Source organism: Theropithecus gelada, chromosome 2, assembly GCF_003255815.1.
Source record: "Theropithecus gelada isolate Dixy chromosome 2, Tgel_1.0, whole genome shotgun sequence".
NCBI lineage: Eukaryota > Metazoa > Chordata > Mammalia > Primates > Cercopithecidae > Theropithecus > Theropithecus gelada.
In genome coordinates, this window is record NC_037669.1 from 172,304,268 (window position 1) to 172,325,695 (window position 21,428).

Genomic DNA, 21,428 nt, shown 5'->3' on the forward strand with positions numbered 1-21,428 from the left:
ATCAGCCCATATGATCATGAAAATACTCACTGTGCCAACAGCAGACACCACAAGACAGGTAAGTGTCAAGTCCTTCCGATCTTAAGTACTTGGCCACTATAGGTTAAAATTTCGAGACTGAGAGTTCCAGAAAACTTTCTTATATTCAAGATATATTAATAATTTCAGATGCATAAACTACTTCTCTTGAAATATAACTTTTTAGCAAAAAAAGATTCTCAGCAGAGTTTTACTGCAATTGTAAAGCAAATATAAGCTGGGAGCAATGGCACATGCCTATAGCCCCAGCTACTTGGAAGGCTGAGGTGACAGAATCGCTTAAGCCCAGGAGTTCCAAGCAGCTTAGGCAACACAGCAAGATCTCATCTCTAAAAAGAAAAAAAGAATAAATATAAGACCTTTGTTTCAGGATCTTATTATGTATTTTACAATACATGTCACGTTCTATTGAGTGGCACAGGGTGAGACTCTGAGTATGTCTTTTTCTTGTATAAATAGTTGAGAACTCACTTTGCAGAACAGCACAAAGGAATCTGGAGGCTTGGGGCTATGTTTTTCACCACTGCTTCTTCCACAGTGCTATCACAATGCTTTGTACATAAATGCTTAATAAATGTTCACTAAACTTAATTTGAGAGGTTATAGAGAACATACACAAAAACTCTTGATACAATATATAGATACTGTAAAATATAGTTACGTATTTTCAAAATCAAGAATATTTTATTCAATGAGGTAGATAAAAATATAACTCAAAGGTAAGGCATTTTCAAAATGTCTACGTATTATGGAATTTAAAATGTATCCTAAAATTTATGTTGTCAATGTTAAATGTTTTCATAACTCATATCTATTCAAGTATTTTTCAATGTTTAGAAAAAAGATTTTTGTTAGCCAAAATAAAAACTAAAAAGATGTAAGGCAAAATAATTCATTTTATTTCTTAAATGCCTGCATATTTATAATCATATAAATTTTCATGCATTATATAATGTATGAGATACTGTACTTTCACATTAATTAAAAATTAAAAATATTAGGAGACTAATTCATCCACTTCTGAAGAAATGAATGGCTGATCAGAAAATGTCAAATTACTATCACAAGCCCAAGATTTTATCATAATCATGAATAGCATTTAATCATGAATATCATTATTTAACTTTTAAAACTATACTTACAGTTTTTAGATTAAAATCCCATATTGGGTCAATGAGACTTTACTCCAAATTACAGTCACATATGGAAGAAAGTTTTTAATTCAATATTTTATTATAGTCCACAGTATAAAGATAATTTTCATGAGGGTTACATGATGGATAGCTAGCAAAAGAAATACGCTAGCACAGGGTGGTAACTGCCAACTAAGCATGCACTGAACCAACAGACTACTTTAGTAAGTCCTTGATTATTGCTAGCTTTTCTATAATGTTCAGGATCTCAAAGGTCACTAAATTTTATAATTATCTCCAAACAATTTTCTTCATGGTCATTTAAGCTTTGTCTAAACAGCTGGGTGTGTTGCCAAGCGACATCACCATCTCCTCTGCTTAATTCTGCTTCCAAAATAACTTCAGTGGCACCAGAAAAATCAGCATAGGAGTGAAGATTGTTATCTGTTAGAGGGGAAAAAAATTAACATTTTGCTTTTGGTAATTTAAAGAGCACAGATCATTTTGAAATGCATTTTATATAGGCTGATGTATAAGTTAAAATAAACCCTTAAAAATAAATACAAATTATTCTTTATGGAAGAAATGCATCCTTTGAAACAAAGAAATGATTTTTTTCCTTGCGTTTGTATTTCACAACAGAAAACATCGGCCTTTCTGTTACAATGGGATCACACAGGTTTTATTTAAATTTTTTTTTTTTTTTTTTTTTTAACTGAAATAGTATCAATAACTCTTGGGTACAAAAAAGAACTACATCTCAAATAAGTACAAGTGGTCTTCAGAGTGGTAAATATATATTTCATGATTAATTCTCCAGTCAAATGCTTACCGCCTGTCAGTTCTACTCGTGCTGTATCAGATCGCAATTTCCATTCTATTGTTCCAGTTTGAAAAGTTTGACTAGTTGTTCTAATAGAAATGCTATCGATTTTTAGGCCAACCGACCCACACTCAAACTTCCAGGAAATATAAGCAAAAGATGATCCTTCCTTTCGGGCCAAATATACCTATAAGGAGTAGGGATGGGGAGAAAGGAACTGTCAGAAATAATGAAATAATAGAGAAAACAAACTTAGTGAAGAATATTACTGTCACAGGGTAGTATGTACAAGTCGTTATTTAAAAACCAACTTTTCCCTGTTGAAAAGGTTTTTAACTGCTAACATTTTTCTTTTTTTTTGGCAGTTTTTCCCGTGGCATCTTTGAATGCAGATGTCCCCAATAAGTGCAATTCTAAAGGACTGCATACTAACCAAATTTTGGTAAATCATATTCTTTTATATTAAGACAACTTTTTAAAATGAGTTTTATGATTAATCCTGCTGAAAATGAAGAATCCTTTTAAATGCAACTACTCCTTAATTTTTATTTCTTTTCTAAGTCTGGATTTTCATATACGCTTTCCTAGCGTGACGTGATATGCTGTAGCCTCTAAATCGAGAAAATACCTCAGCCATTGCTAACTAATGGTTTAAAAGGTGATATCCGTGCTCACTTCTCTAAATGGCATGCTCCCTGTTCCTTCATCAATACCCTTTAGCACATTAAATGTATACTATTGAAGGCATCTAAGCCTACTGGCTGCTTCCAGCTCATTCCCTCTCATACTTCTATCTACACTCCTCAAAACATTGCCATGAAAACTGACATCCATAGCCTTGGTCTTTCACAGGTCACTCTATTCAACCATGCTCAAACTCTTAAGACTCTGACTCTTCAGTTGTTCATCCCTTATATCTGAATTCCCACAAAATTCTATGTATTTGTTTGAAATAATTCCTGGAAAGAAACCCCTTCTTCACTAATACTGCACTTACTACTACAGTTTGGACTTTACACTCATCTTGCTGCAATTGACTACTGCTGTGCAATTCCAATTGCTCTGATCATATTTTTATTTTCAAGTGTATTATTTTAGACACAGGGTCTCACTCTGTCACCCAGGCTGGAATGCAGTGGTGCGATCATAACTCACTGCAGCCTCGAACTCCTGGGTTCAAATGACTCTGTTGTCTCAGCCTCCAACTACCATGCCTGGCTAATTAAAAAAATTTTTTAGAGGCAGGGTCTCACTTGGACGCCTGCCTCAGTCTCCTGAGTTGCTGAGATTACAGGTGTGAGCTACCGTGCCTGGCTCTGATCAGGTTAATGTTTTAAAATCCCACTCTCTTTATGTCATCTGCCTGGTCTGAAAGGTACAGCAAGTACTTGGTTCTTACATTAAGTCTAATCTATTAGCTTTAAAAATCCTCCACAATTAGGCCGGGCATGGTGGCTCATGCCTGTAATCCCAGGACTTTGGGAGGCTGAGGCGGGCGGATCCACGAGGTCAGGAGATCGAGACCATCCTAACACAGTGAAACCCTGTGTCTACTAAAAATACAAACTATTAGCCGGGCATGGTGGCGGCCGCCTGCAGTCCCAGCTACTCGGGAGGCTGAGGCAGGAGAATGGTGTGAACCTGGGAGGCAGAGCTTGCAGTAAGCCGAGATTGCACCACTGCACTCCAGCCTGGGCGACAGAACAAGACTCCATCTCAAAAAAAAAAAGAAAAGAAAAGAAAAGAAAATACTCCACAATTTCATCCCACCTTGAATTGCCAATGCACCTTTATATTTTTGTATACTATACTCCTTGATACTGCCCATATTCTGACCTACCTTCATCAAATCATAAGCTCTCTGGGGGGCACAGTTTCTGGATTCATAAAAGCATTTAGGGCCAGGTGCGGTCACTCACACCGGTAATCCTGGCACTTTGGGAGGCTGAGGCAGTCAGATCACTTGAGATAAGGAGTTCAAGACCAGCCTGGCCAACGTGGTGGAACCCCGTCTCTATTAAAAATACAAAAATTAGCCAGGCATGTTGGTGCACCCCTGTAATCCCAGCTACTCGGGAGGCTGATACATGAATACTGCTTGAACTAGGGAGGCGGAGGTTGCAGTGAGTGAGATTGTGCCACTGCACTCCAGCCCGAGTGACAGAGCGAGACTCTGTCTAAAAAAAATATAAATAAATAAAAACATTTAGTAAATATTAAGTATTAAAGATCTGTATGCAAATATATATATATATGTGTATATATATTCATGTTAGACTTGATCTTTTTAGGAACATCTAACTCATACTCTAGCTCAGGGGAAAATAGTTGAAAGTACCATATAAAACACATCTGCCATGGAATATCCTATTACATGTACTATTCTGTATTCTGGTCTTTACCCATCAAGTAAAAACATCAATCACCAATAGTATTCTTGACAACCAACCTATAGCTATTTTTCTTCCAGGTGTGCCCGTTAATCTGAAAAATTTTAGAATCAGTGAGTTAGAGATTATGTAACAACTGAGCAATCACTCTCCAAAGAAAATGATCTGAAACTACTACTTAAACTAGGTATGTATAGCCAACTGTTGTTTGTTGTTGACAAACCTAGACGTGGAACTGTCAATTGCTCCATTTAAGTTTGGACAACGTCACTATAACATCCTCTAGTGTTCATATATGTTCCTACTGCATGCTCCTCCTAAAGCCGTTTGTAAGGAGGACGTGGGACTCAGGACTCCACCGGTGTTCCCTGGGAGTCATTAGTTTCACCCATCCTAAACTATTAGACATCTGAGTTACACACAGGTTAATCGCTCCTTTAAAGGAATGGCTACCAAAGGGGGATATCTGGGAAAGAAGAGCCAAACAGAGAGGTTACTGGAAGAAAGGTGAATTAAAAGAACTAAAAGACTTGAGGAAAGTAATCTTAAGACATAAAAATTTATATCTCAATATGCATTTCTGTATCTTGTGTATTTTCAGAGCTCACTAGATTCAAATGTCCCTCAAAAGTATGGGTATAAAATATGATAGGTTGAATTAGGTTAACTTTGAATCTAGCTTACTCCAATAACTGCCTTAATTATACTGTGTGGGTCTGGGTCAGAACTGTGGTTTTAACTGTAAGAGAAGGTTTATAGTAGCTGTTGAACATGCCTGACAGCATTTATTAAAGACTTAAAATTTTCAGTCCTAAAGGCATCATCAGCTTTTAAGACTAGAAAGTTAAAGAATAAGATAGAGGTCATGATTTAATACTTACATGTTTAAACATTCAAACATACTATGAGCAAAATAAAAAATGTCTCATGTTAAAGAAACAGTATATGGAGATCAAACACCCTATTTATACAGAAAATTCCTATCATCTTTTTTGCACAATATATTCTGTCAAAGACTCATTTTTAGAGGTGGTAGAAAGTTACCAAGAATACGTATACTCAGTTTGGTAAATTAAAATGTGCCAAAACAATGGAATTTATAAAAAACCTCCAAATCTGGTCCTGTCTATGTATAATACCAACACAATCAGTAACTATACCTTTATTTAAAAGGGGGAAAAAAGGCAAACATTCACTTGTTTAGTGTAGAGAAAAAACATTTTTTTACAACTGCTGATTATTCCTAACATCATGAGTTATTTGATAGACACATTTTTGCCTGTTGGCTTAAAAATTTTTTTTTAAATTTATTGTGTACATTCTATAAGCTCGGTTTTGTAATTTGTAGGTCTCTAAAAGGTGAGTGTTGCTATCCTACTTTAGCAGGAGTGCTAGTAAAGTCAGAAATCATGGAGGTTTTCTCCCGTATTCTATATACACCACCCCAACCCTCCTCCCACCAGTGACCCATCCTTGCTCCTTTTTGATGTCTGTAAGCACATATGGGTACATACAACCTTTGGGTGAGAACAAGACCTGTGTGTCTAGGGTTTAGGCATAAGCCATACTATTCACAATGTATACAAATAGAACTTGTCCTTCGGGCTGTGGCTGTAACCACTATTTTCAGGACTGAACAATTTGCATGTTGGCTTCTTTATGTAATTAATATTCTATAGAAGATCTTTGCTCAAAGATTTTTTGATTACTACATGTCAGGCTGCTATGGCTCCCTAGAGGTTCAGTTTGTACTATATTGTTTGAAGCTCTTCTTTAATACATTCTTAAAATTATTGTTCTACTTAGGCTGCTAAGATTCACTCAAATTAAGTTCACCATACAGCAGGCACCCTGAAGGTCGTCATTCCTACAGATATAGAGCAAAACAGTTGTATTTCAAGGGATCTTAAATTGTTGCTGGTAAACTGGTACTTGCAATGAGTCTTATTTTTGGTTATTCCATTTTATCTTGAAAATCAAACATGAATCCACTCCTAGTTCCCACTGTATTTAAATATTTCTGTGTATACTTCCAATTTATTCCATTTGGAGAATCTGGTTAGAATTTTTAAGATTTCCATGTATACTTCCAATTTACTCCATGTGAAATAGGAAACTTTCATGGTTGCCTGTTACATAATTGCAAGGTAATCAAAGTCCCTGGGACCTGACAATTATTTACCTCTCTAGTCTCATTTCTCACTATTCTCCTTCATACTCTCTACTTTTCACTCTTTCCTGAATACACCAGATGTCTCTCACCTCAGTGCTTTCAAACCCACTATTTCTCAGGTCCCCAAACAACTTCCCCTTCCATATCCCATCCTCATACTAAGAAACTCTCCCTCTTCCTCCTCTCCAAAAGCCAACTCAGATATTACTTCTTCTCAAAGGCCTTCCCTGACTCAGTGTGATACTATGATATGTGTGTGTGTATATATATCTCTCCAGATTTTCATTCACGGTTCCTGGCTCATAACTCCCATAGCCTTTGTTATTTCTAAGGCAGGCCATGGAAACTAAAAATATACTCTAATCTCCCCACAACTTTCTGTCTTGGAGCTGACCATAAAGAATTTATCTGACCTACCTTGTCTGATTGTGGGTCATAACACCCCTATTTCAGAAAGTGTCCTGTTCCATACCCTGGAGGTGGAAATGCTGCACAGAGACCAAGAAGAATCTGAACAGATAGGCTTTGCTGGGGTTTGTCAGGCTATTAGTATCAGATCACACCCTTTTTGTCCAAACATATTTCTACACTATTGTCATGGTTATGAAAATCCAATGAAGTCTCCACAAAAGGCCTATGAGAACAGCGTTTGGAGAACCTCTGGAGAGCTGATCACATGGAGGTTCCTAGAGGGTGGCGCACCTGGGGAGGGCAGAGGGGCTCCATGTGCCTTCCTATACCTTGTCCTCTGCATCTCTTCATCTGCATCCTTTGTAATATCCTTTATAATAAACCACTAAATGTGTTTCCCTGAGTTCTGTGAGTCACTCTAGCAGATTAATTGACTCCAAGGAGAGAGTGATAGGAACCTGATTTACAGTCAGTTGGTAAGAAGCACAGGTAAAACAAACTGGAGCTTGTGACTGGCATCTGAAGTGGGGAGGGGACAGTCTTGGGGACTAAGCCCTCAACATTTGGGATCTAATGTTATCTCCATGAAGATTATGTTAGAATTGATTGCATTAGAGGTCACTCAGCTGGTTCTGCTACAGAATTGCTTGCTTGCTTATTTGGGGGAACCCACCCCCCACATATTTGGTCACAGAGGTCTGAGTTGATTGTTGTAGAGAGAACAGAAAAACAAAACAAAAAACGTGTAGAGTGAACAAAAAACAAAACAAAACAAAATACTTGGAGTATGAGGTTTTTTTCACTCAGATTCAGGGTGTTAGTGGCTCTTGTTTCTGTCTTCTTTCTCTCAGTATCATAAACAAACACATACTCTTCTACCATTTACCCCATTAATCCAAACGGTTGGCCCACACATGTCTTTCATTTACCAGCTGATATGCACCTTGAGGCTTGCCTCTTAATTCACCATTACATCTGACTGCCAAGCACAATATTTGACAATGTGCATATTCGCTAAGTGCTGAATGAATTCTTGACATAATGCCATGCACCCGCCCCCTCCATCAAAATGCTAAAATGACTGTAGTGACAAAGAGAGAGATAAAACTGATCAAAACCAAAAAGTATCTAAGACCATCTAAAGGACACTCAACAAAGTGAAGTTTTTACAGTGCTCTACATAGTCCTACGGGTGATGCAGAATTTATGCCACATACATTCTTACATTCACCAATCTTTACTAAACACTTACTATGTATCGGGTACTATGCCAGATGTATGAATACTGAGAGTACAAAAGTGAGTAGAAAAAGACAAGGTCTCCCCCTGAGAATTGTTTATAATCTAATGTAAACATTGTTACAGAAAGAGACAAATAATTTATTCTCATACCTATTTGTTGAATACATGCCATGAAAGAGAGGTACATGGTACAAATGAACCTACAAAGAGGGAAATGGATTCAGTTTGCTGGGACCTGAGGGAGTGAGGCTTGGACCAAGTGGCAAGGTTAAGAAAACATTAATCAAAAAAGAGAAGTATAGGAGGTTCTGTGAAGAAGGGAGAAGGGGCAATATATCTGCAATGCAGAGAGCAAGGGGTAGCATAGTGCAAGGCAAAGCCAGAGAAGAAGGCAAGGAGCAGATTTGGAAAAGACTTGGAGCTCTGTCTTACTCTAAGAGCACTCAGTTAAGGATTAAGTTTTTGTAAATGTTTCTTTAGCGATACCATGGATCACAGGTTTGAAAGGATTAGGGCAGATGGAGATTAGCAAGGAAGCTATTAATACTACTTTTATCAAGGTGTTATCACTTGCCTCCCAAAAAGCATACTGGTTTTCTTGATTTAGTTTTTCTATTCTTTTCAATTCAGATATTATTGAACAATGTTATTTGCTAAATAGCAAATTTTAATCTTTGTGCTCCTGGGAGGATACCTCTTTGAGAGGTAAAGAATCTGTTCTAAAACTCTGAAAGCAGGCTGCATGTGATCTGTCATGACACCTGGTTGGAGATTACCAAGAAAAAGTGTGGTGAAAAATACATTTACTATTCAACAGAGCTAGAAAATCCCTAATTGGGGGCGTGCTAGTACAGAACCAGAAATACTGATTTAGATGGAATACCCAAATTATAATGACAATTGTTACTTCCGAGTTATCACTGTCTACAAGTAAAGATTCTAGTATTTTTCTTCATTTGATACTAAATATATGTAGCTAGAAAGAAACTCATTCAACTTAAAAAAAATGGTACCCTTCATAAAAGTATATCAAGGCATAAGCTTTACTTGAATAGGGGTGTGTTTTCTATTTAATGGCCTTTGTCTATCATTTACATTATTTAAATCTTTCTCATACAATAGCCCCTCTGTGGCTAAAATGTTCTATTTGGAGATGCTGAAACATGCCACGTACTCCATGCCTTGTTTTGGTTTCCTTGCCTGATGAACACCTACTCAACCTTCAGCGTCCAGCTCAAATGTCGTCTGCTCAGTGGAGCTTTGCCCAACTCCCACAGCCAGAGCTAATCACTCCCACCGCGCTGTTTCCATAGCAATGTGCTGATATCCTTATTATAGCACTCTGCATCATGGTTAAGATGGCGGTTTATGCTTTGGCTTCCCCTTTTAGATCGTGAGGTCAGGAATCATCTTTTTGTCCATGTAGCTGAGAATAATGCCTGGCACAACAGTACAAGTTTGCTGATGAACAAATGAGTGTATAAGACAAAGAAGGAATACTCCATAGAGTAGTTCTGTTTCTTGGCATATCACATCTTCTGTAACATATCACTATTTTCCCCATCATTACTACTTTACTAATTTTGCTGGTTAGGCAGAAACACATGATTTTTCTCCATTTCAGCAAGTATAGTCACTGGATAAATAACACTTTTATTCTATCTTGCTTTCTGTTCAGAGAAATTCTTAGGCTAAGGATAGTCTTCTAGAAGATGTTCATCCTCTCTCATCAACTACACAACTAATTACAGATATCTTGAAATTTTAAATTTTATCTCTATTTTTATGCATTTCTTTAGCTAAAGAAGAAAATTCCAAAATTTAGAATAATTCTATAAGTTATTAATACAAAAACGCCTCAACTTTTTTAGTATTAGACAATGTGATATAAACGGAGTATTTCTATGTTTAAGCAGCAAGGTAAGTTTTTGAACAAAAACTTACGGTTGCAAAAGAGAAAAGCAGAGACCTTATCACTGTATAGACGTCTTTGGTAATTTGACTAATGCCTAGTACAGTGACAGAATATAATAGATGCTCATAAACACTAGCAGCTGTTTACATGTGTCTCACTTTTTAAATCTATCCAATATATTTTACAAGTGAACAACTTCCCACTCAAGTATCTTGGTAAATTAACTTTAAAAGCTTCCTATAAGTTAATTAATTCCTATGAAACTCTATCAATAATAAGATCAGATCTACTGAGGTCATGTGAATAGCTTTAAGTTTATTTTGGTGTATTTCTAAGGAGCAGGCAGTTTTAAAGCAAAGCCTCTTATTTGTTACTGAGAGCATGTGATGATAACATGCAACTTGGTATAAATGCACTGCTATAGTCCTAACCTCTACTTACTTATTTTTTTAAGATACAGAGAAGAAATAACCAATATTGCTGCTCAATCATCCATTCTTTGAAGTGACTGTCTATTAGATGTTTAGCTTTCTGAAATTTTGAACTAAATCTATTATACTCCCTAAATAGCCTGTATTTAATGGGTAATCAATACACATCTGTGAAGGAATTAATTCACTCTCTCTCTATATATATATATATTTATAGTATTGAAGAGAATATATATATATAGTATTGAATAGAATATATATATTTTCAAGCAAAAATCAGTCACATGACTTCATCATACATTTGATTATTTTTCCCCATGAAAGAATTAAATTCATCCTCTTAGATGAAAACAGATACTTCCTTGATAAAAATGCAAGAATTTCTAGTGGACTTTTGATTACACACTGGGGACACAATTTTCTTTTCCAGGTTAAAGGATTACTAAAAATAAGTATGATATATCAGTTTTCATATTTTGCACAACTGAAAAATGAAGCCAATCTATATTTGCTTAAACAATGACAAAAGTTTTAAACGGTTTTATGTATTAAGTTACCATGTGCCAGTCTGTTTCAACTTTTCTGAATATAGATTCCATTTTCCACACACCATTCTCCCATCCAGAAATGGTTTGATTGTTATTTGAAACTCGAACATAACGATCTTTCACAATATTGTAACAAAGGTGGAGCTGTTTAGAAATCTTCTCATTTTCAGAGGGAATAAACGAGGTTTCTTTTCTCTTAAAAAGAAAGCAGAATTAGTTTTTCAACATTATGAAAGATGTAAAAAAGAAAAAAGAGAAATTACTAAGCAGAGTGGTAAGAGAATCCTTCAAAATTGAAAAGAAAAAATTGGTGCCATTGGAAAATTTGGAAATTATTTTATAAATTAAATATAATCAGTATGATGTTATTATAGCTCTAAACATTACTAGAGAGAAAAACAAGAAGTATGAGCTCTGACTTATATTTTTGTGATTCTGCATTCAATGAATTCATTAATTTTTATTCTTTTCTACCACCACCACTATCCCCTACTTGGACTTCTACAACTGTCTCCTGAAGCTGACTCCCAGCTTTCAACTCTTACCTCTCCTATCCATGCTCCACATAGCAATCAAATTGATTTTTGAAAAAATGTAAACTAGGATATGTCATTTTCCTGCTTAACTCACTTCAGTGACTTAAACTCCAAGCTCTTTACCAAGGCTACCAGGGCCTTATGATGGTTCACCCTGTTTGCTTCTCCAACCAGATGTCCTGTTACTCTTCCCTTTCATTTCTACACTCACATCATATTACTCTTCCTTTAGTTCCTCAAAAAGGTCCAGCTCATTTTGCCTCACGGCCTTGAGACATGCTGCTTCTTTCATCTAGGATGCTGTTCTTTCTACTCTCCACATACTTGATTCTTTCTCATCCTCAGTCCTCAACCATTTCTTCAGTGTCCTTTCCTAATTCCCTAAGGTAGGAGAGCAGCTGAGAGGTATAGCATGAAACAGTCTTTTGCATGTGTAAAATTATTACAAAAGCTCACATTTTAACCTTAAAATCCCAGGCAATCTTTGCATTCTAGTCCAAAATAACATTAATATTTTATAAAATTTTTTTTTTTTTTTTTTGAGATGGAGTCTTGCTCTGTCGCCCAGGCTGGAGAGCAGTGGCCGGATCTCAGCACACTGCAAGCTCCGCCTCCCGGGTTTGCGCCATTCTCCTGCCTCAGCCTCCTGAGTAGCTGGGACTACAGGCGCCCGCCACCTCGCCCGGCTATTTTTTGTTTTTTTTTTAAGTAGAGACGGGGTTTCACCGTGTTAGCCAGGATGGTCTCGATCTCCTGACCTCGTGATCCGCCCGTCTCGGCCTCCCAAAGTGCTGGGATTACAGGCTTGAGCCACCGCGCCTGGCCAAAACATTTTCATTCTAAGATTAAAATAAAACTTTTCTTTCTGGAAATGATATCACCAATGTTCCTTCTGTTTCCAACTGATTGCAAGATTAATTCCAAAAGTATTTAGGATCAATGTTTCTCTATTTACTTTTAAAACAAACATCTATTTCTAAAGGAAAAAATGATTTCTTTTTAAATCCATGGCCCTAAAATGGTCTCCAGCAATTAAGAAACTTAAAAAAAAAGAATTCAAAAGAGAAAACAATGTGGTATGCAACCCAATTCATATTTTTAAAGTTAATCAACTTCCATGCCATGCAAGAGGTAGCACACCCATGCATAAAAAGAAATGAAGACCTAAATAATATCCATGTTTTAAATTGAACACAGCTGTGAATTAAATTAGCTCTTTTTAACTGGTTGTATTTAGATTTATACTTGTAACACACTGCATTGGCAGTGATTTGAATTATTTGTTGAATTTGGATCTTGTAATCCTATGGCTGAACCAACACTTTTAACTGCCTGCTACAGACGATAGGACAAATTAAAAAGCAAACATAAAATTTATTAGGGATAATTCACTCCTTTAAAACATACTCTGTTACTAGAGAAATGAGCTGCAACAATGGCAAATTTAGAAAAAGTAGAGAAATAAAACTCTGGAACTGCTTGATATTGATACTGTGATGAGTTATTTTCCTTTCAAGCATTTTTCATTGCAAATTTCCTAAACATTATATTAAATGCTCTCCAGTGACTCAACTTTAGCTCCCTAAAGGCGAAGGAAAGCCTATTATACTGTCCTAATGCCCGTTACAAAGCCTAGCACACTGATTTTTACCTAGTCACTTAACTTTAGGACCTAACTATGGAAATTATATTTCTATTGTTATTTACTTTTGGGAGATTAATCATGTGATATCTTAAAAAATAAGTTTTAATATAACAGTAATTATACCACCAACAATAATTTCTAGCCAATATCAGATATATGCAAGCATATACCAAGAAATAAACACTTTCATCTGCTGAATTCCCCAAATTCTGTATTTTTCCCACTCCATAAAGTTTTCATCTGGAGAGGATAAAAGTGAAACAGCAGTCTTCTAAATGCATTAGAATCTCATTTTAAAAGACCTAAATAAGCACTTCACAAAAGAGAATGAGGACATCCAAAAGTTTAAAGAACAGGTATTCAACATAATTAGTCATCACCAAAATGCAAATTAAAATCACGATGCTACTATATGCCACCAGAACTGCTAAAATGGAAAAGATAGACAATACCAAGTGTACACAAAGATGTCAAAAAATTTCATATACTGCTGTGAGAGTATAAGCTGGCATAACCATTTTGAAAAATTGTTTGGCAATATCTACTAAAGCTGAATATATACTCATACTCTATTACCTAGCAATTCCATTCCTAGGTATACATCCAACAAAATGCCTAAACATATTCACTGAAAACATGAATATAAATGTTCAGAGCAGCACCATTTATATCAGCCAAAACTAGAAATAACCCAAATAGCCATCAACAGTGAAAAATTACATTCATACAATGAATTATACAGCAATGAGACTAAACATACCATACATATTGCAACATGCAACTCACTGACACAAAGTTGCACAAAAGAAGTTATATACAAAACAGTACGTGCTATATGATTCCATTTATATAAAGCACAATAACAGGCAAAATTAATATATGATGTTAGAAGCCAGAATAACGATTACTTTCAAGAGTGTAAGACAGTGTGGAAAGAAACTCACGCTTGTTTCTACGGTTCCAGTGATCTATTTCTTATTCTGGTTGGTGATTATATGGGTGTTAAATTTGTAAACATTCATTAAGCTGTACATTTGTAATTTGTGCATTTTCCTGTATATTCTTCAGTAAAAGTTATACTACACTAAAAATTTACATAAGGTAAAAAAAATTTTAAGTCCCATTTTAAAAATGCTTTGCTAACTCTTACACATGATTATGCTATGTCAATCAATTACTGGTTCTCTTCAAATGTTTGCATTTTAAAATAATTACTCTCAAGTTAACTGAAAGGTCATAGTCAATGCAGTTGGAGCATAGTACAGGAAAAGCATAGTATAGGAAGCAGGAAAGTAAAATGATCATCATGCTAGAATGAATTAAATACCTGTAGACCCATTTCACCTCGGGCTACTCTCCAAGCCACTGACCCAGATATTCTTCCCCCAAGTTCTCCAGGTTTAGGGGTTTTGGGAGATATAAATTCAACAAGCTCCACAATTATCCTCTGGAGAAGTTCTTTCCTTCTGTTTTCTGACAAAAACAGTTGCCTCTGTAATTCATGTTTTTTAAAAAAGTTGTTAAGATTAGGGGAATGTATAGGTCCATCTCTAAGCAAGAATATACTTAAAACACTTGCATTTTAAGAGGTCTTGAAACAAGTATTGAATTTTATTTTCAAACATATATTAATTCAGAAAATAAAAAGGACACTGTGGAAAAGTTAAATAATTTTATAAATTTTACATTGGCAAATCATTTAACACCTATTTCCAACTCTCCATGAGCTCTACTATCCTAGATTTATTTATAATGAAGGTAGCAACTTCTGTTTCTGGATATGATAGACTGGCTTGTGTCAGAATGTCTTGCTGAGAAAAGCTAGAAAAGCTAGTAGAAACACACACACAGAACACTCACATATAAACACCTGTTGAATGCAACAGAAAGCTGCAAAGGCAGCCAGAACTTGAGAAGTTAAGACTCCAAGAGAAGAAAAGAATTCAGGTGAAGGGCACATACTGCACCCTTTTCCCTTCCAGTCATTTGTCAATTATTAAGTGGCATGAGAACAGTCTGAGAAGCCAAGGACAAAATAGTGACTAAAGTGCTGGAAATCAAACCAGAATTTTTAGCAGAATCACAGTGCGGGGGTAAAAATAAACTGAGGGTCAGAGTCTTCTACAGCAAGGGGGTCTAGCAAATACTCCAGGTTTTCAGTATTTGAAAGTATCAGTAGGGCCTTCAGTATCTGAAGGGCTACACATTAGGAGTAAGTGCAGATTCAACATAGACTGAAACCTCACCTGGAATCATAATCACTGATTGGATTAATGTGCTCTGCTCTGTTCTGACTGCCTGCTACAGCAAAATTCATTGCTTATTTTTTAATTTATGAAAAAACCCCACATGTATAGAGTTAAAATTTTCAATACTATCCATGGGGTATAAAATAAAAATTGAACCTTTCATCTTGGAACCCCAGTTCCTCTCCTCGGAAGTAGTCATTGTTAATAATTTCCTGTGCCTTGCTTCAGACATGTCCTCACATGGACGTGTGTGTGTGTGTGTTTGTGCGTGTGTGTGTGTATGTACACACATACTACATAAATATGAGTCTGTGTCATATCCAAAGCACAGTTACATTGATAAATAAGACAACACACTTTTTGTCAGGTACTACCAACACTGAAATTTTGTTTCATAGAACTTTGAGATGAGACAGTTTAATCCAAAACTCGTAATATTTAAAATGAGTCCTCAAAATTTTCAATGAACAGAAAGACAGAACATATTAAAATATTCTTGCTTATGAAACAATGCTACTACTTTAAGAATTTCAATAGGCTAATAAATGGCTATTCTCGATTACATAAAAAATGTCAACTGTTCTTTCAAAAAAGATAGCCACCACATACCTGCTTATTAAGCCCATTAATAGTTTCTCGAAGTAATGCTTCTTTAACCTTAGTTCTTCTGGCAATCACCTCTTCATGTTTACAGGAATATCGCCAAGTAACATCAACTACCTGAAACAAATAACAGACTACAAATAATTAACAAAATTACAACCATCAACCTTTAGATACCTAAACCTTTTAGATACCTAAAATGTATGTAATTTTTAAATGCTTTTTTTTTTTTTTCTTTTTCCTGGAGATGAAGTCTCGCTCTGTTGTCCAGGCTAGAGTGCAGTGGCGTGATCTCAGCTCACTGTAGTCTCACTTCCCAGGGTCAAGTGATTCTCGTATCTCAGCCTCCCGAGAAGCTGGGACTACAGGCATGCACTATCACGCCCAGCTAATTTTTGTATTGTTTTAAGTAGAGACAGGGTTTCACCATGTTGGCCAGGCTGGTCTCAAACTCCTGACCTCAGGTGATCCACCTACCTTGGCCTCCCAAAGTGCTGGGATTATAGGCATGAGCCACCATGCCCAGCCTTAAATGCAATTTTTAGAATACTATTCCTTTGTTTAAAATTTAAAAGCCATGGGGCCAGGTGCAGTAATCTCAGCACTTTGGGAGGCTGCAGTGAGCAGATCACTTGAGGTCAGGAGTTTGAGACCAGCCTGGCCAACATGGTGAAACCACATCTCTACTAAAAAAAAATACAAAAAAATATTAGCCAAGTATGGTGGCACGTGCTTGTAATCCCAGTTACTCAGGAGGCTGAGGCAGGAGAATCACTTGAACCTGGGAGGCAGAGGTTGCAGTGAGCCGGGATCATGTAAGTGCACTCCAGTCTGGGCAAGAGGGTAAGACTCTGTCTCGAAAAATTAAAATAAAATAAAATAAAACTTTAAAAGTCTGTAAAATAAACTGAATTCGTCACTTATTCATTCCTAAACAGTTGATAGTTTAACCAGAAATGCTATGATAAAAAAGTGAAAATTTCAAAACATTACCTTTTTAAAATGTATCTGCAAAGCTGATTCCACAAAATTCAATAAAAATTTTATCCATTTTTATTATATTAAATTTATATCATAGAACTGATTTTTAATACAAGTGGAAAGATACAATTCAATGGAGAAAAAATAATCTTTTCAGTAAATGGTGCTAGAACAATTCATTATCCATATGTAAAAAAAACCCTTCATACCTTAGATCCTATAAAAAAATTAACTCAAAATGGATCACAGATCTAAGTGTAAAACTAAAAATATAAAACTTCTAAGACATAACATAGGAGAAAATCATTGTGACCAACGGCTAGGCAAAATTTCTTAAATATAACATCAAAAGGCACAATCCATAAAACAACAAATTAGTAAACTGAACACCAGTTTCTTCTCTTCAAAAGTTATTAAGAGTATGAAAAGACAAACTACAGATAGGGAGAAAAATCTTTGCAAAGCACGTATCTGATAATGGACTTATATAAGATTATATAAAGAACTCTCAAAACCCAACAGTAAGAAAAAACAATACCCAATTAAAAAAAAAAATAAGGGGACATATGGATGGTAAGCAAACACGTAAAAAGATGCTCAATATTATCTGTCGTTAGGGAAGTACAAATAAAAACCATAATGAAATGCCACTACACACCTATTAAAGGGGATAAAATTAAAAAGTCAGATCATACTAAATGTTAGCAAGGACATGGAGGAACCGGAAACCCTCACATACTGCTGTGGATGGCACAATCACGTTGGAAAACAGTTTAGTGGTTTCTTAAAAAGTTATATGTATATCTACCATATAATGCAGCCATTCTACTCGTAGGCATTAAGCAAAGAGAAAAGGCAGCATATGCCCGTATAAAGACTTGTGTGCCTGACTGTTCATGGCAGCTTAGTTTGAAATTGTGAAAAAAACTGGGAACTACCCAAATAGCCATCAACAGGTTAAATGGTAAACTATGGCACATCCATACAATGAATACTGATTTACACTGGTGATTTCAGTGTATACAAATAAAACTTATCAAACTGTACAATTTAAATATATGCAGGTTATCGTATGTTAATTTTACATTCATAAAACTGTCAAAAAAGAAAAAACTGTATTTTATTTTTGGAAAAAAGTTTTTTTCTTTTATGCCCTACCTCATCTTTTGAAAATGCTATGACGTAGGAAAGCTTCTTGCCCCATCCTATTTCATAAAGAAGTGGCTTGTCACAGACATCTTCACATGCATCACAGTGTAGCCACCGCTGCTGAGAAGGAGAATAGACTTCTGTCCAGACATGGTCTACTCAAGTAAGAGAAAAGAGAACAATGGAAAAAAGACAATGAAATCAGAATGACTTCTAATAACTATACACAAACTCCTAAGAATCATAAAGTAATGCGTAATATTCTGAATTTTAGTTAATAAGTGCATTTTGTTGCACACAGGATTTTAGAATACTTGTATTAATTTCTGTCTCTTTGAAATCTTAAAAATGTTTTTCCAATCTCCTTTAATGTGGTCAGTTTTAGGCTTACTGCACGCTTTATCTCTTAAGAAGGTAGACATATTAAACAGCAGCATAAAAAGTATCATTCCGATTTTACCATCGTGAAGGAGTTAATGCCACTTTTGAAACTACAGTCTCTCTCTCTCTGGACTTTAAGACCCAGAACCAGCAGGAAGCCTAATAGAATCTCTGGTCAATATATGCTTTATATTTGATTTTAAGAGAACACTAACTATTAACGGAAGGTTTCATTTAATTCTTTAGAAAATGGAAACACAAGGAAAACAACTTTTTAACATGTAGACCACCAAGTCATTTCTAAATAGGGACAACACAAATATCACATTACTTTTATTTTATTATTTCTGTATACTGCGATTTAAGTTTACAGTTTACTAAATCTTTTATAGTAATCCCTATAGCAATGAAGATTTCTATGGCACATTATTAAATGTTTTTATCCATATATAAATAGCATCACTATAAATGCCATGGTAAATTGCTAATAAAAGAAATAATACCTAGTGTTTGATAGATCAATAGGGTGGTTATAGTTTACAATAGTCTACTGCATATTTCATATGAGAGGAGAGAGTAATTCAAATGTTTCCAGCATAAAGACAAATATTTAAGATCACAGATATCCCAATAATACTGATTTGCTCTGTGGAATTTATATAAATGCATTAAATTATTACAAGTATTCCCCAAATATGTATATCCATTATGCATCAATAAAAATAAAATAAAGGGGAAAAAAAGAATATTTATAGTGCAAAGCACCAGGCACAACGCTAGGTGTTTTACAAAACTCTTGTGATCCCTTCAAAAAACCTGGAAGGTTGGTATTATTACTGTTTTACACAAGGCAAATGGAAGGTCAGACTGACAAGGCCAAAAAGTAACAGAGAATGCTGGGCTCAGAATGTAAACCCAAACCTGTAAGCCTGCAAAGCCCTACCAGCCTCTGCTCATTCCACATTCTGTACCTGTGTAATCCCAAACATAGCGAGCTTCAAATCCTAAAGCTCGACAGCACAGTGTAAAACAATTGGCCCACTCGCCACACCGTCCACATCTTGTTTCCAAAAGTTTCTCAGGGTTATTATATCTGGTTTAAAAGAAAAAAAAACTTTGATTATCAAAATCAAGATTTTAAAGATAATTTACATTACCTCTATGCTAAACAGAAACGTTTCTTAATTTTTTTTTGTTTTTTTTGAGATGGAGTCTCACTCTGTCATCCAGGTTGGAGTGCAGTGGCGTGATCTCAGCTCACTGCAACCTCTGCCTCCCGGGTTCAAGTGATTCTCCTGCCTCAGCCTCCACAGTACCTGGGACTATAGGTGCGTGCCACCAGGTCTGGCTAATTTTGTTTGTATTTTTAATAGAGACAGGGTTTCAACGTGTTAGCCAGGATGGTCTCGATCTCCTGACCTCATGATCCACCCCGCCTGCCTCAGTCTCCCAAAGTGCTGAGATTATAGGCGTAAGCCACTGCGCCCAGTCTTTAATTTGTTTTTAAATACTGCTTTAGGAATCTAGGATATACGAGGCACAATGTTAGAATCTTTGGTGAAAAATAAACAGTAGTACTGCTTTCAAGGTGTTTACAATCCTGAGGAAAGGAATGAACACAAATAATTTTAATATATGGCAGAATGTGATCAAACAATGCAACAGGTCAGATTTAGTGTTTAATATATGGCAGAATGTGATCAAACAATACAACGGGTCAGGTTAGTGATCAAAAAATACAACAAGTCAGAAAGTGGCTGGGGAGGAGAGCTTTTATTTGACCTGTGTTTTGAATAACGTAAGATTTGGACAAGCAAACTGGTATAACTAGCTCACTATATTTAAAAGGTAAACAACTTTAACAAATTACTCAACAAAAATTTTAGCTTAAATTCAATTTTATCTAAAATATTATCTTTCTTTCTAATAATCATTTTGATTAAAATTTTACTCTTTTGAAGTATTTAAAGGTGCCTGCTAATTTAGAAGTTGTTTTTTGGGATCTATTTGTAACATTCTTTTCAGAAGTTACTCCAATTATAAAATTACCAGACAATTCGAGAACACTAAATTTTGCATTTTGTGTTGAGATGGGTTTTGAACTGATCGAGCTGACCAGGAAAAGTGCTGCAGCTGAGCAGCGAGGTCAGCGATGTGCTTTGGAAGGAAAGGAAACAGTGGCATAAATGAATGGGCTCTGCGATGACAAGTCTGTTAAGCAAATGCTTAATGAAACATTTCTTAAGCTAAATAAATGAATTCAGAACTTAGGTAATTAAATAACTTTTTTCTTTTTTTTTTTTTTTTTTGATGAAGTCTCACTCTTTTGCCCAGACTGGAGCGCAGTGGCACAATCTCGGATCACTGCAACCTCTGCCTCCCAGGTTCAAGCAATCCTCCTGCCTCAGCCTCCCCATATAGAGAACAGCTAGAGATTGAAACGAGCACATGATTAGAAACTATGTCCTGAGCTAAAAAAATTAGATATTTTTAAGACGTGTTATGTTTTCTTGACTGATAATACAACCAAACTTTATAAGCATCACCAATTCAGAAAATCTGAAAACAGGCTTATAAATGAAAGAATGCAAATTTAAAATTTAAAATGTCCTTAGTTTAAAATTAAGAGATATGAGGAGTAGGTTAGGTTGGGCAGGGGAAGCACCTAACTAAAACAAACTTCTGCTAATAATACTGATAATAATAATAATGCTGATTATTGTGAGAGTAAATATAATTATGTGTTTAAAATAATCATCCGATGATAATATGGAAGGTT

The 21,428-nt window shown here is 35.6% G+C and overlaps 1 protein-coding gene across 2 annotated transcripts in view; it reads right to left on the reverse strand.

The window, feature by feature from the left end:
* Positions 1 to 917: 917 nt before the first annotated feature.
* NGLY1 (N-glycanase 1) overlaps positions 918 to 21,428 on the reverse strand; it is a 67,838-nt gene continuing 47,327 nt past the window's right edge. The window contains exons 6-12 of one of the 2 annotated variants that reach the window (XM_025375782.1): positions 19,621 to 19,742; positions 18,278 to 18,423; positions 16,145 to 16,255; positions 14,614 to 14,778; positions 11,115 to 11,300; positions 2,005 to 2,182; positions 918 to 1,616 (exon numbers count right to left, since the gene is read on the reverse strand). In XM_025375782.1, the coding sequence (XP_025231567.1) occupies positions 1,441 to 1,616; positions 2,005 to 2,182; positions 11,115 to 11,300; positions 14,614 to 14,778; positions 16,145 to 16,255; positions 18,278 to 18,423; positions 19,621 to 19,742 (1,084 nt within the window). In that variant the 3' untranslated portion in view covers positions 918 to 1,440. The remainder of the gene's footprint in view (positions 1,617 to 2,004; positions 2,183 to 11,114; positions 11,301 to 14,613; positions 14,779 to 16,144; positions 16,256 to 18,277; positions 18,424 to 19,620; positions 19,743 to 21,428) is intronic. The other variant, XM_025375783.1, reaches the window with a different exon arrangement.